Source organism: Stylophora pistillata, chromosome 12 (genome assembly GCF_964205215.1).
Source record: "Stylophora pistillata chromosome 12, jaStyPist1.2, whole genome shotgun sequence".
NCBI lineage: Eukaryota > Metazoa > Cnidaria > Anthozoa > Scleractinia > Pocilloporidae > Stylophora > Stylophora pistillata.
This window is the reverse complement of record NC_142530.1, coordinates 12972482-12990929: the sequence shown is the minus strand read 5'-3', so window position 1 is coordinate 12990929 and position 18448 is coordinate 12972482. Positions and strand designations below refer to the sequence as shown.

Genomic DNA, 18448 nt, shown 5'->3' with positions numbered 1-18448 from the left:
TTCGCCAATTTCTATTCTGTTTCGCCAATTTCTATTGTGTTTCGCCAATTTCTATTGTGTTTCGCCAATTTCTATTGTGTTTCGCCAATTTCTATTGTGTTTCGCCAATTTCTATTGTGTTTCGCCAATTTCTATTGTGTTTCGCCAATTTCTATTCTGTTTCGCCAATTTCTATTCTGTTTCGCCAATTTCTATTGTGTTTCGCCAATTTCTATTGTGTTTCGCCAATTTCTATTGTGTTTCGCCAATTTCTATTCTGTTTCGCCAATTTCTATTCTGTTTCGCCAATTTCTATTGTGTTTCGCCAATTTCTATTCTGTTTCGCCAATTTCTATTGTGTTTCGCCAATTTCTATTGTGTTTCGCCAATTTCTATTGTGTTTCGCCAATTTCTATTCTGTTTCGCCAATTTCTATTGTGTTTCGCCAATTTCTATTCTGTTTCACCAATTTCTATTCTGTTTCGCCAATTTCTATTCTGTTTCGCCAATTTCTATTCTGTTTCGCCAATTTCTGTTCTGAAAAGAATTTGATAAAAAGCAATAGCATACAGGTTTTTTAGAACAGAATTTGAAACAGGATATTGGCGGAGATGACCCCTCATATAAATTCGGCTTTTTTTTTTTTTGCGTTTGTTCACAAAACGCAGTTCCATTACAGCACATGCGTGAAGTATATGCGCATGTGTAGAATGAACTCTAGAGCGCATGGTAAGGCAATGGCTACGTTCGTGGACTGATGTACGCGAAAGAAATTCGATGGCTATTACGCTCAGTATACATAGAAAGTCACACATCGTTATCAGTAGACCCACACTAAAAATTGAGCAACTTCAGAATACCCCTCCACACATTTACATATGTCGGGAGGCTTTGAAGAATGAGGTATAACACAATAGACGTGTAAACGATGTGGTCGGGTATTCTTTGTCAGCGTTTTGGGAACGGGTCGGTCCGCCAACTTTACGAGAGATCAATTTACGAGTGAACCTTCTATCGAGAAATATCAAGCGAAACCTGCTATATCAAACGAGCTATCTCATATTATGTTTACATGTAAACACAACCGTGTATTTAGACGTGATCGAGAACCCAGTAGAATACAAGAAGCTGCTCTGAAATGTCTCAGAAGAAAGGGCAGAAAGTAGTAGTAGTAGTAGTAGTAGTAGTAGTAGTAGTAGTAGTAGTAGTAGTAGTAGTAAAACTTTATTAAAAGTGTCAAGAGCCGTCTAGCTAGGGAAAAATCCCTTACTAATTTGGCGACACTAAAAAAGAAAAAAGATTAGGAGCTATTTACAGTAGTATGTTTTACAGTGAACTGACAGAAGGTAAACGGGATGTAGGGGGGCAAAAGAAAAGATTCAAGGACGGGCTGAAAAGTCACCTTAGCCAGTGCGCTATTGATACTAAAGAATGGGAAAATCTGGCTATGAACAGAACTATTTGGAGGAAAGCAATAAGAGATGGAATGGAAAAGTTTGAGGAAAGGCGTTCAAAAGGCATAAGGCTGAAGAGGGAAAGGAAGAAAGAAAGACAAGAACATCCACGGACAGAATTACCACCAGGCCTGTGTTGTCCAGAATATGATAGACAATTCAAGGCTCGTATTGGCCTTTACAGCCATTAAAGAACTCACCATCAGTCAATGATGTGAAATGGACACCTATCTTCTATACAGAAGGGGAGCCAACGACGACGACGACGACGAGTTAAAACAAAGAGAAAATCTATGGTTAACTAGTTACGGGATTTGTAATAAACAGATACAAAATTCAAGAGGAGCAGAGGCTACAGCGTGTGCAGCCATCATCCAAGAGCTCACTTATACTGAGTTGGCGTATCTTGCCTTTGAAAGACTTGAGGGTCTCGACCTCCCTTATACTCTTGGGTAATTTTGTCCATAGCCTGGGCCCTAGAAATCTAATAGAGTGTTTGCCATAAGTGACAGTTTCATACCTGGGTATAGAGAAATCGGCTTGCCTTAAATTGTAATTACTATTGTGTACTTTAAAGATGTTGCTTATATATGCAGGACACAGTTTATGCTTTGCTTTGTACATGAGGATGCATAGGTCCTGTAAGCGCCTATTTAGTAGAGTGGGCAAATCTACCCTCTCTAATAACTGTTCTTAACTAGAATTATAGTTCTTGAAAACCGCCCGAAGTCCTCTTTCTTGTAGTCTTTCAAGCTTTCGAGCGTCGCTCGCTTTGCAAAAGTGCCACCCTAGGTGACAAAACGAGAGGTATGGTAGAACCGCGCTTTTGAACAGTATTAGCTTAGATTTCGTAGGAATTAAGTTACGTAATCTCATTAGAACGCCAATTCTCTGACTAGCTTTTTTGCAGATAGAGATTATATGCTCAGAGAAATTTAGCTTGGAATCTAACTCTACTCCTAGAAATTTAATGTTATCTTTGGTTTGGATTTCAACATCATTCACACAGATGTTACTGTCATTTTGAGTGAAGCCCAAGTTCAAAATCTGGTATTTCTCAAGGTTTCCCGCCAGTAAGTTAGAGTCGTACCACGTTGTTGCTAAGTTGGCACGGTCGGCATTAGATAACATAGGGTGAACTAGACCCGAATGATTAGCATTTTCCGATCATCGTAGTGACGTCATCTCCCGACCGCACTGTAAGCTTCGGAAATTACATGGCGACGTAAGCGTGAAACCAGTATGTGGCGGGCGATTGTACGCTGTAAGCTCGACACCGCGGAAATACGTTTTTTAAGGCACGATACAGTATTTTATTGGTCAGCGGACACCTCGACGAAACCATAAAATGTCGTTAACTTTTACAATGTTTTCGCTGTGAGTCAAATCGACAGCATAAAAAGGCAAAACTTAGAAAGAATACTGTAAACTTAGCTTTGAAACTCCGTTCACCTTTTGGATAGTTCTCAAGCTCAATTATATAATTTGCCAAAGCCGAACTGAAGTTGCACACGATATGAAATTGTTGTTTTTCGCTGGCGGCTCCGTGGCACGTAAGTTTTGTTTATAGAAGAGCGTAAGCACTAAGGCTAAAAATGAGACGGTTTTTGAATGGCTGAAGCGGTGATCCGAGGACGCTGCACCATCAGGTTTATAAAGCAGTGGCTTGAACCGTATAAATCGGTATGTCAACGGCAATCCGGTCAGATTCGCCGAGAAGACAAAACATGCCCGTGTTGCACGGACACCCTATCCCCACTCGTTACTGTACGTATCATACTTGGCCAAAAACCTATGACTGTAACATGTTTAGGACTGAAGCCCCCAAAAATACAAAAATTGGCTCAACCAGAGGAAGAATAAACCGAGATATGTTTAAGTACAAAATGTCCATTGTAATGGTAATAAATTAAGTTTTCACTTTCCACCTTAGTTTGTAATTTTTTTTTCTAAGCTGTAATTTTTTTTCTGAGCAATAATTTTACTTTCCCAACAAGTATTTTTTTTCCCATCACAATTATGAATAATTTGTAGTATGTCTTTTTTTATGCTGCTCTTCCCTCACTAATCATTTTATTTTATTTATTTTTGCTTTTTCTTTTCTTTCTTTACTAACTTACTGCCATCTGCAACATAAAATGTAGTAAGCTAATAGAATACTTCTGCTTTATATAGCTCCCTGATTCACAGAGTAACATTACCATCTTGGTACTTCTAGAAAACAAATTTAAAAAAAGTTTAAAAAACAAAAGTACTGTAAGGTAAAATAATTATAATAATATAATTTAATCAATTTATGTGAATAAAGCACTGTATTGACTTTTCTCATATTGCAACAGCCTTGAATGAATCAACTACCTTCTAAACTTGATTTCTTATATTCAGAAGCTGCCTGAATTATAAACAAAGAACTTATGTTGGGTGTTTAAGGAGGTGGAAAGAACATAATGATTATGATGATTAATCTTCCAAATTAGAAATGTCAGAGGGAAATTATCAGAAGTATTTCTGAAGTCAAAGTTGTTTGTTAAAAATGTTCAGGAGAAAATTGATTAGATTAAGCCAGCTGTCAATTCCCAGTTAACACTAAGTCATGAGGAGTAACCAAAAGCTTGTAATTAGCCTGTGTACTGCTGTGCCCATCCAGTCAAATAAACATCAGGGATGGGATATTCCCAAACATAAACAATGATAGCACCATACAAATGTCCTTTTCCCAACTTATTACTGGGGAGGGGAGCACTGGTATGACTACACTAGTTGTATTCAATAAGAAATCCTTACTAATTTCAGCAATATACATATATTTTGCCACCTTGAAAGAAAATGGCTACAAGTCAAATGGGAATGTTTCATAACAATGTTCTGTAGGGATATGATGTAATATTACTGATGGGGATCATAATTATCCTTACAGTGGCAGCGCATGTGATGTGTATGTAAAGCAAAGCTAAGCTAATCTTAAAAAAATGAATGGAAGAAGACTAGTTGATTGTTTGCATAAATTAATGCAATGCACATGCAAGATAGTGGAATATACTTCAGGTAAACATACATGTGCCTGTAAAAGTTTCAAATGACTGAGTTATAAAAATATAACAATAATAATAATAAAGTGGGTTTCATTGAAAATGCTTTCGTGTAAAACAATTAGAGCTGTTTGGGAAATTAAAATAGCTTTTGTTGCAACAGAATAACGCTTGTTTAGTGATGTTTACAAAGGAAGTGGAAATCGAAGAAATTGTGAATAGTTTGCTGCGCAAAGGCTCGACAAAGATTATTCTATATGCGATTGATTGGGGGCGCGGAAAATATGCAATATTTGAGACCGTCCAACATGATCGGTTCATTTATAATTTATCTTGAATTAAGCCTTTATTGACAGCAGTTGATAGTAGATCTCTTTTACATGTCTTTAGTACGTTTGGTTGTGCCTGTTCACGAGATAACTTGTTGATAAAACTGCAAGTATATGAAATGAACAAATGTTTTCATATTTTGATTACGGACACCAGTTCTTAAAGGCACAGAAAATCAGAAGGGTGGAATGGCGAAAAATCAGTCTATAAAGGTAAAATTCTCATCCAAGCGAATAATTACCAAAATGAAAAGGCACCGCACGTCGGCGGTAAGTGAGTGTATGAATATTTTCGAAACACAATAATTATCTGTATCGCTTCATGCTAATAACACTTAAAAATCCAACCAGTCTTCAGACTCGCTGGTAAAGTATCTTACAGAACTAATCTCCTGCTTTGTCTGGATAACTACCGCTGTTTTTGACAATTCTGAAGGCGAGGGCGACTGAAGAACCAAGATCGCGCTTCGTAACTGGACGGCCAGCCTAGGTCAGCAAACAGGACACAACTCCAAACAAAATGACTCCCCCAAACCGCTAGTTGTTAAGACGTGGTTTTAGTATTAAAAGCTAATTCAAAGGATCAAATATAACAAACAAGGAGAAGTATCATGCATATTTTCCAACTTAAAACCACGCAAAAAGCAGATGTCTTCATATGGAACATATGGAACATATGGAACCGCTTGGCAGCCTAAAGTTGATGACCACTGACCAGTTCCTGTGACGTCACGAAAACGTATTTCCGCGGTGTCTGTAAGCTCAGACTAGGCCACGCATCGTTTTCGTTTACGTTTGTAGACTACTAAGCAGTTCGCGGGACAAGCAGATGGATGTTTCCGGAGGAACTCACGAGCCGACCTATTCTCGAGCTACCTCACCCGATGTTATTTGGACCTTTTGCACAGGACAGTACATAACATAGGCTGAGGATTATTGTTATTATTTTGAGAATTCTAAGTTATGTAGTTCAGTGTCTATCATATACACTCTGTTTTGGGCCTTCTTTGTTTAAGGGATGGATCTTTATGCAATATTAGTGTTATTTTTCTATGCCAAAACTTCCGTCAATTTTACAAGTTTACATTTATCTTAATAATATTAATTACTTGAAGAACATTTTTTGAAAAATTGGTTAAGAGCAACAAATTCAGAGCAAGTTATGTACCAATCAAATCATTGCCTCTTCACCTTGATTGTATGCCCTCTGGGCAACCCTGAATCTAAATGATTGTTATGTCTCTGGGGTATGGATGTTGTATTGATAATTGTATGAATGTGAATGTTACATAATGCAATTAATGTTTTACACTACAAGTGATATTTTAAATATTCTCTCAAAATTGCATGAGCTTTTAAGCGAATGCAATTTTAAAGAATTTTCAAATATTGCAAGTAGTGTAAATCCTTAATCATTATAGCTTTCTGTTACGATCACTCATTTATTATATGACTGAGAAAATTACAAACATGCTTGCATTCATTAGCAATGCAGTTCAAATTAAGAATTAGTGATAAATTTGCCTGCTATCAGTCAATCATAAAGAGGTAATTTTCTCAGTCATATAATAAGAACTGAAACCTTCTGGTGTGCAATATTTTTAAAATCAACTTACCCCACACATGAGACCCTATGGACAAAATGGTGTAAAGAAGCTAGGTGACAAGTACTTCATGTGTGCCATTTATTGTTGTGATTGTACTGGTGAAATGTCTTAGTGTGGAAAAAGTGAAACAAAGAAAACACAAAAATGTCTGCATGCAGACTAGAACAAACCTTATTCCAAATAAACAGCTCAAGAGAAAATTCTTGTTACAACATGATAACATTCTTCCATAGGAATATGATCCTGTTTCATCATTGAATAAACATATAGAAATTCTTCTTTTTTTTCTGTAAAGCATATTAATCACAGAATATGTCATGCATGTACATTATATATATATATATATATGACACTGCATACTGTTTTGTAAATAACATGGTGTGGTTGGCTCATCAAAACTTTAAATGCATCTCAATATTTACAATATACTCTGGCCTAGCTTACTGACTTAAGTGAGTGATATGTCAGATTTTCCCAGCCAAAATGAATTTTTTCACAAGTCAGATAATTCATTTGTTGTTTAGGTTTTGGCAAAAAATTGTTAGCAAATATACTGTTGCATGCTTCATTGGAGCTCACAAATACTGTAATTGAAACTCTCAAAACTGGTGGCATTGGAAAAGTTCAATTAGATACATTTTAGATATCTACCTTTCATCATCCACACTTTGATCAGGTTTCGCATTTGCGAAAGCAAATGACAACTAAGCCCAGTATGATTTTTATCAGAATGCTGTTTGAATTCCACCACAAATGATCCAACTACCTGGTAGTCACCATTTGTGCGCACCACAAGGAAAAACCGAGGTAAAGCGTAACGGGTAGTTTTGTATGTGGCATCTAGTAGACAAATGTTGCCATATCTTTTCAGGAGTCTGTGCTGCCAGGCACTTTGATGGACAAACAGAAGGGTGCTGGGATCCTGTTCTGTAGTGTGGTCTTCTCCATCTGTTGTGGCTGAAGAGACATCTCCACATGGCTGGAAGTAGATGAAGTCCTCTGGGCTAGATGCTTTCCACTGGATAACTTTTTCTGCCACATTCTCTTGATCACTTTTTGAGAATCTGTGCTCTACGGTAGCTTGTTACATGTGGCTCCTTATATCACTCAGCTTAGGATAAAACCTCTGGTTTGAGGGAGATGGTTGGATTTCATCCTTTGCTAATATATTTCATTTTTTATGTAGACAGTCAGGTGTCTCCGTATTTCATGGGTGTCTTTCATTTCCTCATTGACAAGCTTTTCAATTTGTCTGATGATCCTGTCATCCACAAGCTGAGATAGGTTGCTCCCCTGGAATGAAATGAGAATAATATGTGTTAAGATATTAATTTCTCTCAAGGCATGTTATACTTAAGTTAAAACAGAGAGTGTTATAGCTCCAACAAGACACCTTATTAAAAAACAGACAGAAAGCGAATTTTTTTTTTCTGATTAAGCAAACAGTGATTGGTACTGGCAGTTGAAGGTGGACTTCATACCCTCACCTTCTATTATCTTACCTCTCCCATAAGATGATGTGCATGGTCAGTCTCAGTAGGAAACTCTATGTAAATTCTCAGCTCAGACCTCACATTTCCTTTTGCCATATCATCTCTCAATCGTTTTGATTCTTTTGATCTTTCATGTTTTGTATCTTTTTCAATCTGCAGTGAGTTTTAAATTTTAATATTAAATACTGAGAAAAAACCTTTTTAGTGTATTTTAATATGTCTCATCCTGACTGCGCTTCAAATTTTAATTTGGCAATTTATTGTTGAAAGAGATTATTAGTTTTATTCTGAATGCACACATACTTGTTTACAAAGAGAGATGAACTACAGCTGGTTATAAAACCAACTGAGGAAGGCAAAAATAATGATGAAGATTGTGTATGTTCAAATAGCAGAAGCTATTCTATTGAGTGGATGATGAAATTCTTAAATGAAGATGGAAGTTTATGTTTTTGTATGAAAAAAAAGACCTTGTCAGCCTTGTAACTGGAAAATTTTACGGTGTTCGTCGTTTCATATTTTGAAATCATCTTTTTGGCATGATCCAAAGACAGAACGTAGCCGAATGTTTCGGAAATTTCCACGGAAAAAAAAAGATTCTTTCGCTTCTTTCATTGTAAACATAGATACCACATTCAATTCCCCCGCCAGATTTTCCCACTTGAACAGGCAGCTCATCGGAAGAGGGGAGTTCAAGTTTAACTGGCGAAACCATCAAGACTGAGGGGCGAGGGGATGGGAAGGTTACTCTTCTTTATTTATAGCCTTTTTATATGTATAGCTGACTTTTCGTACGGCGTAAAACGGTAAACCTCAAAGATACTCTCAACACTCGCAATTCTCTTTTATATTGGTTCTGATGTTAGCCTTCGATGGGATAGTAAGGATAGTAGTTGATTTTAAAGTACACATGTAGCCCAAGCACATAATCATGTATAAATGTGACTTCGCTCAAAGTTGCTTCCTTTTAATATGTTACTTTTAAGGACTTCATTACTAACACCCTCTTTCAACGCGAAAAAAAGTATGGCTTGGCTTTATCGTATTGCTTCAGACATCATTACAAATAATCCTCACCCTATCTTATGTACTTATATATTGTCCTGTGGTACTGAAAAGTAACATCGGGTGAGGTAGCATAGAGTCCTTCATTTAAGTAAGTAGGTCCGGAAACATTCTTCTGCTTGTCCAGCGAAATGCTTATTAGTCTGCAACTCCGTACACTAAAAAGATGCCTGGCCTAGTCTAAGCTTACAGCCTGCAATTGTGCGCAACACGAACTACTGGTTTTACACTTACACCGCCATGTTAATTTCCGAAATTTACAGTGCGGTCGGAAGATGACGTCACAACCATGATCGGAAAATGCTAATCATTCGGGTCTACTTCACCCTATGTTATCTAATGCCGACCAGTTGGGTTGGCACTATCCTTTAACTGGGATGTGACAGCTGCCTGATCTGCACCTGCGTGGAATCCTGAGGACAGCCCCGACTCACAAATCTGCTCGAACTAACATGACGGCCGATCTTTACTTGATATTTCCGTTCATTTAAATAGCTGTTTAAGAGTTGAATAGCGCTTTCCTGGAGACCGTACGCTTTAAGCTTGCATAGGTGGGTGCAACGAGTCAAATGCCTTTGACATATCTGTTGAAAGTATGCTCACTACCTGTCTTTGATCCCTCGCGAGTCTCCAATCTTCTACTAGATTGATCAAAGTTGTTTCGCAGCTGTGAGCTTTGCGATACGCCGATGAGTTCTGGTAAAAGCAGGAAAGTGAAGGAATTTGTTTATGAGCGTATTCGTCCAATCATACCGAATTCCTCTCGGTTACGTCACTATGTGAAGGTTAGAAGAGTTACAAAGAATGTTTGTAAGCTTAATACGAAGAGGATAAAATTATATAAAGTTACACAACATGAGAAGAAGTATTTGTTGAATTGTTCTGTGAGGGTGTATCAAAGGATAATTAAATTGAAGCATAGAGCAGGTCGGTATTTATCAATGTATTCTTGTAATAGACCCATGTGTCTTTGTAAGAGTCAGACACGTATCAAACTATTGTAAATTTCAACTGAGTTCAGATATAGAGAAAAACCCTGGTCCAACTCCAATCTACACTGACCCTAGCAAAACAATAACGGCACCATATAGCCAAGCTAATGAGTTGGTATTTGGACAAAATTCAGGAAAACAGTGTGTTGCAATGAGTTTATATAATGCTCTTTGATTTACAATAACAAACAAGGAATCAATTCTGCTAATGATCTGGTGTCAATAATCAATATTGGAAATCAAGTTTGTCTCGGTTAGCCAGACAATCATTTTTAATGCAGACAAAATTACCCACACTTTTAAATGTATGCAAGACTGACTATGAACTTCAATACGGTAAAAGTTACACTGACACTATATTCATCAAGAAGCTACAATAGAAGGATATCAGTACTGTACCTCCTTAGATAGAGCCTTTTTCACTTATAGCCAAAAATTTCAACAATTTTGTCTTGACAGTAGGATGTACTGCAGTTGCTACCTATTGTAAAGGCAATGCGGGCTTGAAAATATTCGATTCTCATGCAAGGGATATTTATGGCTGAAGCCATTCTCAAGGTACATGTGTGCTGCTTGAAGTATCATCACTGAATAGCTTAGTACGTTCTTTTCAGAGTATACATAACCATAAATTTGAGTTGAAAGGGGTTAAAATTGATAAATTTCAAAATAGTGCCCATTTTCAGTCATGCCTGTGAATTAAACCAGAAAGTTCAATGTGAATTGTGTGGCTGTCTATTCACTCTGATACTCCATAATAAAATCATGTAGTTATTGGAATTCAAACACCATATCTAATGTTATACAGTATGGCAGAAGATTGTGGAAATTCATCTTTGAACAAGTATTTACTGTCAGATGATTTGCCAAAAACTGATGTTTGTGGAACTGAAGCAAGTTTAGATCTTAAGAATGATTACAGTGAAGGAATATTGCCTGATTCAGTTGACAGCAAATCAATTCTCAAATATCTTATAAGAAATAATAGTTGAATGCACAGGGTTTTTGATGTGGTTTTCAGATTTTTGTATGACATTTATTTTGAAACCCACAAAAAGGTCAAAATATGTGTATTCCCTCTTGGTATGTAATGAAAGTCAAATGCCTTTAATTGAACATACTAAAACTGTAAATAGCACTGCTTCTCTTGTTGTGGCCATCAGCAGTATTAAATATTCAGGGATTTTTCTATTAAAAACAATTATTTGAACTATTGAACAGTAATACTGCCTCAATCTACTGATTTCTGACAACTCTCCATGGGTGGACATTTGGCAACAAGCTTTGACTTGGTACCAATAATAGATAAAAAATTCCCTTCTCCTTGCTGTTAAAGACAAGTACATTACCTACTCAGGGTTTGTAAAAAGCTTGAAAGTCCTTGAAGTTGCTTGAATTTAAAAATTAAAAACTCAAGGCCTTGAAAGTACTTAAATTTGAGGACTAAGGCTTGATTTTTGCAATACTTTTTCTTTAGCAGTTTTCAAGTTGAAAATTACAGTACTTTCATGGAAAAGTTGAGAAATAATATTAAATGATTTTAAAATTGCTTATGCAAACCTTTCCAAAAGTGGTCCTTCAATTTTCTAAAACTTGGCCTTTAAAGTCATTGAAAAGTCCTTGCCTTTCAACCTTTGGCATCAATAGGAACTTACCCCTATATGGTAATATATTATTTTGATTGTTGTCCAGTACCATAACAACATTCATTACACTCCAGCAGACAAACATAAACACAAGTAAACTTGTTCATGACCGGCAATGATGAAATTGCGTGACGACAGTAACGATGGCAATATGGCAGTCCCCCAAAGATAACTCCAGATGTGCGATATTGAAAGCCCGAGTTCACGCAGATGTGCGTCTAGTTAAAATTAGAAAGATGAGCAAAATCAAGGCGTTCATCTCAGCCTCCTCTGCGTCCTTGTAAGAAAGGTTCCCACGACAAAGTGAAGATAAACAAATGTTTACTTAACTTTATCATAAACATTTTATTAGTGAATGATCATCATGCGTGATTACTTTATTGACTAAGTCGAGATTCAGACATAAGTTTATATAAGAATACCGTTCAGTCTATGTTTCAATGGAGAAACAGAATGTAGCTAAGACTTAACTTTCGAATGCTCTTCCAGATACTATATTAATACACAGTAGTGTCTTCTGCAGGTTTTCATAATTCTTTGAGAGATTTCTTAACCCTCGCATTGACAATTCGGACGTTCTGATTAAAACAGTCAGATAATACCTTCGCACCATATTGTTATATTTATTCTGTAACACATTTATTTATTTGATCAGATTACTGCTTTCAATAATCTACTTTTATTACACGACTCGGGAAGTCAGAGGGCCAATAACTAAAATCACCCAATCAAAATGCTCTATTGCCGGTCAATATTCTCTCAGTATTGGACCGGGCACTGTCCCGAATGATCCCGAATGATACCGCACTTGTGTCCCTTTGAACTTCAGTCGTGTAATAAATCTCTTATTAACCAAGCTTGCTCGAGACCGTACTGGAAGAATATCGGCCCTCGGTCTTTTTTGTACGGACCTCGCTGCGCTCAGTCCGTACTGTCAAGACCTCGGGCCGATATTCTCCCAGTACGGCCCTCGCGCTTGGTTAATAAGACATATGTATGTTTATACTTATTCGAACGCTTACCTGATACCTGAGGTTGGTAATACTTTTGCATCGATTAGTTTATAATATTTTTGCAAGATATACAGCCCATACACCTTTGACGAAGCGTTTCTGACCTTTTCAAGTTAAACAAATAGCTTTTCAGTTTCACCTTCACGATAAAATTTGGTGTTTAGTATTATCATTATATTGCAATTGTTATCGTCATCGTGATTAATATAATACTATTAAAGGTCGAAGCGCACTGAAGGAATAACAAACAGATAAATTGCCAGTAGCACAGTTTTTCACTTATTTCCTCATATTCAGTGATCGACCGGTTTGGTATTATCTGACCAAATAAAAGCGAAAATAGCCAAAACACAAGCCTACCATCACCACGGTATGCAAATGTTTTTGATGTTATTATAGGAGTCAGGAATGCAAATATTTTTAGAAAAATTAACAAAATGCTTGACTTGTAATTTGTTCTGGATGAGCGAAATTGTTTTCCATCGCAGACTGTCAGCGAGCCACAGTCGCTTTTCAGGTTGGTACCGGCAGTGAACATCGCGCCTGAATTAGTTGGAGGCCTTCCCACATTTGAGCGTACATTGTAAGGAGACCAAGTTGCGGTGCAGATTTCAGAAGTTTTATCGCTGTTGTAAGAAGAATAGTGTTTTCGTGACTTTAACTCAACAGGTAAATGTTCGTAAATTCTCATCAAGCTTCCTGCCTGACTTGGCAGGTGTCAGTTGATCGGTATATAACCGTATTTTCTGTGGTTTCGACTCTGAATGTGAAATTAAATTTTAAAGGAAATGTTTTGTATTTGACTTGAAAAATAACTGAAAGTAAAATTTATGTGAAACCGCCTAGAACGGTTAAATATGAAGATTTTCAAATGCAAATTTGTTTGCATGTTTTGTACAACCTAAAACAATACACACTTCAAGCGAAAGCTCAAGGAAAATTATAGTGTAACTTTTCTCGTTTTCTTTGCGAATTCTTGCAGAAAGTTCTTAACATGGACGGGGAGAAAACGATTGCTCCAAACAGCTCCATTTTGTCTCCAACTGAGAATGATGACAATTTCCTCGTGGATTTTACAGTCGCAGAAACTGCTTTTGCTGCGGCCACTTTGCTCGTCATCATGGTAGCGTGTTTAACAGGAAACGTTGTAATTTGCTACGCGGTTTTCCGCAACAGAAGAATGTGGACAGAAATGAACATGTTCTTGGTGAATCTCGCCGTTGGTGATATCACCATGACTTTCTTGACTATGCTATCTCCTCTCGAAACTGCTTTAATGAGAAAGTGGACATTTGGCACTGGGCCTGTGTGTCAGCTAAACGCCTTCTGTAACTCTGTCTTAATTTGCAACACAATATTTACGCACACTGCAATATCAATGGACAGGTTTTTCGCCGTGGTAAAGCCAATGGAAAAAATTATGACTAAGAGAAAAGCATTTTTCAGCGTAATTGGTGTATGGATGCTATCAGTGACAATTTCTATTGGACCTATGGTTGGCTGGGGTCGCAATGTCTACAACGCCTCAGCATTACAATGCGGATTTAAATTTCCTGAAAATAAATTTGAAAGATTGTACATTATATGTCTGGCTGTGATCGCGTTTTTACTGCCTTTAGTTGTAATGAGCCATGCATACATACGAATTTATATCGTTGTACGGAATCACACAAGGCGGTTGTCAACTTCTACAATTGGTAATTCTCAATACTCTTTAATACAAAATCAAGAAAGAACTGTCTTTACGTTCTTCCTTGCCTTAATAGTATTCATCATTTGCTGGACGCCATTCTTTGTATACATCGCGGTTGCTGTTTCAGTTTCTTCCCGAGAAAAATTACCACGTGGCTTAGGAATCGCAGCTTACTGGTGTGGCTTCATGAACTCTGCCATTAATCCTTATTTGATTGGCTTGAGGAGCGAGCGATTTCGCGACGCGTTTTTAGCCGTGTTTTGTTGCAGATTTTATTCCTGCAAGCGAAATTCAAATAAAGGAAAAAACGACAGCATTCATCCTAGCAACCAAATGATTTGTACAGACAGAAAAAGGGAGACACGGTTTGAACAAACATCAGAAACGACCCATGTAGGAGATGACCATGCCAATTCATTTTTTAACATGGCTGCTGTTCGCGATGCAAAAGTAATTCAAGAAACGCCTGTTGAAATGACGAACAACGGGAAGGCAAGACGATTAGGTAGAGATGAAAACGCAAGAGTTATATACCCACATTATATTCATATGGCCAATGGAAAACTTTGGAATGAGGCCACTGTTTAATGCTGTTCATGACAACTTTACTTCAAGTTAGGTTGATAAATGAAAGTTCAAATTTTGTAAACAAAAGATGTCATACTATATCATCAGTCATAGTGAAAAGCAAATTCTAAGGAAGGTCAAAGCCAAACGAGTGATACAGGATCGCGACAACTTGAGATAACTTCGAGTTGGTTTGGAGCTTTGGTGACTAAGTTAATAAAGTAAATCTAGCTTTGTCTCACATATGTTTTTTTATTATTCACTTATTTATTTGCCACTTACACACAAGCACAAGAATAAATTACGGTTGTTTACAGCAATCTAAAATAATAACTATCAAAATATTATTTTAAGACAATATCATGATACCTAAACTAAATAAAGTTACAATTTACGGTCATTTTTAAGTAGTGTGGCGAAGAAGCCCAGCAGAAGTAAGGAGCTTATCAAATGTGGGTTCCTCACACGATGTAGAAGTTAGATCAGTAAGTTAACTACGGATGAACAAGTTTAATTTAGATTTCTGTCAATTAAGAATTTTTTAAGCGAAATCTTAAAGACAGAAAATCTGTGGGATAGGATATGATCATGAGGTAGGGAATTCCAAACCTTTGGACCGTGGTGCAAGATTGCAAACTGCTCGACATTAGTTCTGCAATAATGTGAACGATAGTTGTACGTGTGAATTTGATGATAAGTAGAAAAAAACGTTAAATTTAAATCACTAAGAACCTTCACTAAGTCAACCAGAATTTTGAGTGTAATGCAGTGTAATGAGTGTTATGTTTAGAGAGAGATGGGAGCTATGCTGGAAAAGGATTGCACGGAGATGTTATAACAATACCATTTGAGTAATTTTTAATAATACAAACTTTCAACAAACTTTTTCATCTTTTATTGACGGGTCTCTCTTTCCTTAAGTCAAGAATGTTTGACTGGTTTTTATTCATTTTCAAGCCCGATGGTTTTTTACCTTACTTGCTCTGACTTGCGCTCTCAATAGCGTTGTTCTTTTACAGGCGGGCTACTGACGAGATTAAGCTCTCGTTACCAAGCAGTCTCCTGTCTTCTTTGCATACAGATGATTTGTGAAATCACCATACACGCAGGCGTGACATCAGTAAAAAAATGGTCCTCTTAATGAAATACACCAATCTGATTATTTTTGAACAGCTCTTATTTACAGCTAAATTTGGCTGATGAAGCGCTAGAACTCTTTAATTAAACATGGCCGATTTTTTAGCAGCTGTAACTTCGACAGTTGGAATGGGCGAACTAAATAGCCAATGAAAATTGACCAGCAAATGTAACAAGCTAATTAACAATTACTCCACGAACGCGCGTTGGATATGAGATCCAACAAGCGCGAGTGGAATAATTGTTTTATTAAAAACGTTAAATTAAATTATTAAATTTTCTTAAATTTTTTAGCTCCCTTTTAATTTTAAGCTGACGCGTACGCCTACCATATTTGTAGATTATGGTATATTGGCTAATATACCAATAATAATAATTTAATATTTATATTGCGCAAATTAACATGTGGATATGATGAAATGCGCATCACAACACTTTTCGGGGGACTTTGGCCAGACTGCATCAGCAGTTTACAAACAATCGAAGGAAACTTATTTGAAGATGCCCCCCCCCCCAATTCCCAGTAAATACGCCAGACCACATCACAGTAATATCGTGAGTGGGTTCTTTAACGTCCCCTGCCTAACCAAATTAACTAATTAATAGATGCAGGAGACGGGACCTACGGTTTATTCGTCCTTATCCGAGAAGACTAGAATGTCTATCCATTTCTTAATAAAGAAAGGTAGCGCATTCTCCTCAGTTATTTTAAGACCTTGAGTGTTGGTCCGGCCGGGGCTCGAACCATCGACCTCGACCTCTCGCACAACAGTCCAGCACTCTAACCAATTGAGCTAACCGGGAGGCGGTGTACCATAATGGCTAAGCCAATAAAAAGTCTTGAATTGCATTATCCAATGATGATGATGATCATCATCATAGTTTATTTAATAACGCAGGTTGAGGGATAGGCAAGACATTACGTCCTGATGTGGACCTGCATCAATTAAGCTATCAATTAATAAATACCTAATTAGTGAATAGACCGAAAATGGTATGTAAATAATGACAATTAAAGAAATGAGTATTGATAACAATACGGAGTAAATGTTAAAAGTATTTAAAGTCAACAGATTTGTAGGAAACGCTGCAGGAAGCTTCAGCAAAACTGATAGATTTCAGAATTCTCTTATTTTCCCTGAGTTTTCTCTTGAAGGAAGTTAAGTTTGAACTGTTCTTCATGTCTTCGGGCAGGAGGTTCCAGGATAGTGCAGCTCTGTGCTTAAACGAAGATCTTCCCATTTCTGTTCTTGGTCTATGAACCTTAACTTTTAGGGATTTTCTTAAGTCATAAGGAGTCTCGGATTTCACTATTAAGTCATTTAGAGGCTCGATGCTATTTCCATGATAGATATTGTACGTAATAACTAAAAGTCTCCTGATGTAAAATGAACCAATAGAGTTCCAGTGTGGAGCGTTCATGATGTCATCACTGTGGATGCTATGGGGTAGGTTGTAAATAATTCTAGTAGCTCTTAAATGAATTCGATCAATATCATCCGTCAAGGTTGAAGAACAAGACCCCCAGACTACAATGCCATACAAAACGCTAGGGATAATAGTTATAATAAATGTTTTCTAAGGTTGGTATCGGTAAAAACTTTATCCGATTCAGTACTGCGACTTTGTTGCTGAATGACTTACAAACGCTCTTTATGTGCTCCTGCCATGATAGCTTGCTGTCAATTGTCACCCCAAGACATTTAGATGATGATTTGTACTCAATAAAGCTATTACCAAAGGCCAAACGTGGCAGGGGGCCAATAAAGTTCTGGCTAGAAATTATCAGGGCTTCAGATTTCGATTCGTTGGCGATTAATCTGTTTGATTGACACCAGGTGTACAGCTGGTCTAGTACAGACTGGAGTGTTAAGATGATATCGTCGGTGTTGTTTCCAATTGTAAAAATAGTGGTATCATCGGGAAAAATAAATAATTCACCACTAGTTATTGATTCTGGAAGATCGTTTACAAATATTGAAAATAATTTGGGCCCTAGTATTGAGCCTTGGGGAACTCCATGTGTGATGGTTTTGGGCTCGGACTGATATCCTGATATTTGGACAAATTGTTTACGTGCAGACATGTAATCGGTAAGCCACGAAAGCAAATCCATTTTTTAATAATGAGAGTTAGCCAAACCCGACTCCCGCTTAGCTCAGGTTTCTCCCGCTTGGCTGAAAAGGAAAGAAGAGGATTGCTACGAAGGGTTTCCTTGCATTTAATTCACTGCCAAGGAATAGAAATATGAAAAAAAAAAAAAAAAATGAGTGGCGGTCCTTAGCATCACTGGTCCTTTGGAAAGGCGCAATTTGCTTTGCCTTTGCCACACAGCATATTAACTTTATTTCGGCGGTAAATTAATTGCGTTTACTTCCGAATCTATTTAAAACCCCCAATCAAACCACATTTTTACGACATATCAATCCTAAAAAGTGCTGTTC

The 18448-nt window shown here is 37.2% G+C and overlaps 1 protein-coding gene across 9 annotated transcripts; it reads left to right on the top strand.

Moving 5' to 3' along the window:
* Positions 1 to 4777: 4777 nt before the first annotated feature.
* LOC111328348 (histamine H2 receptor) lies at positions 4778 to 15108 on the top strand. 9 transcript variants are annotated; one of them, XM_088741852.1, is made up of 3 exons: positions 4778 to 5061; positions 7270 to 10506; positions 13590 to 15108. In XM_088741852.1, exons 2-3 carry the CDS (start codon positions 10471 to 10473, stop codon positions 14886 to 14888), a joined length of 1335 nt encoding a protein of 444 aa, XP_088597978.1. In that variant the 5' UTR covers positions 4778 to 5061; positions 7270 to 10470; the 3' UTR covers positions 14889 to 15108. The 9 variants fall into 9 exon arrangements, with proteins under 9 accessions (XP_088597978.1, XP_088597980.1, XP_088597977.1 ...); XM_088741854.1 differs by having other exon boundaries at positions 4779 to 5004; XM_088741851.1 differs by lacking the exon at positions 4778 to 5061 and having other exon boundaries at positions 5080 to 9507; positions 9602 to 10506.
* The last annotated feature ends 3340 nt before the right edge of the window (positions 15109 to 18448 follow it).

Excerpts from the sequence above, each read along its gene's own strand:
- LOC111328348 (XM_088741852.1), top strand. The coding sequence starts at position 10,471 with ATGCAAGGGATATTTATGGCTGAAGCCATTCTCAAG. Across the intron at positions 10,507-13,589 it reads TGGCTGAAGCCATTCTCAAG|AAAGTTCTTAACATGGACGG; the intron begins GTACATGTGTGC and ends GAATTCTTGCAG.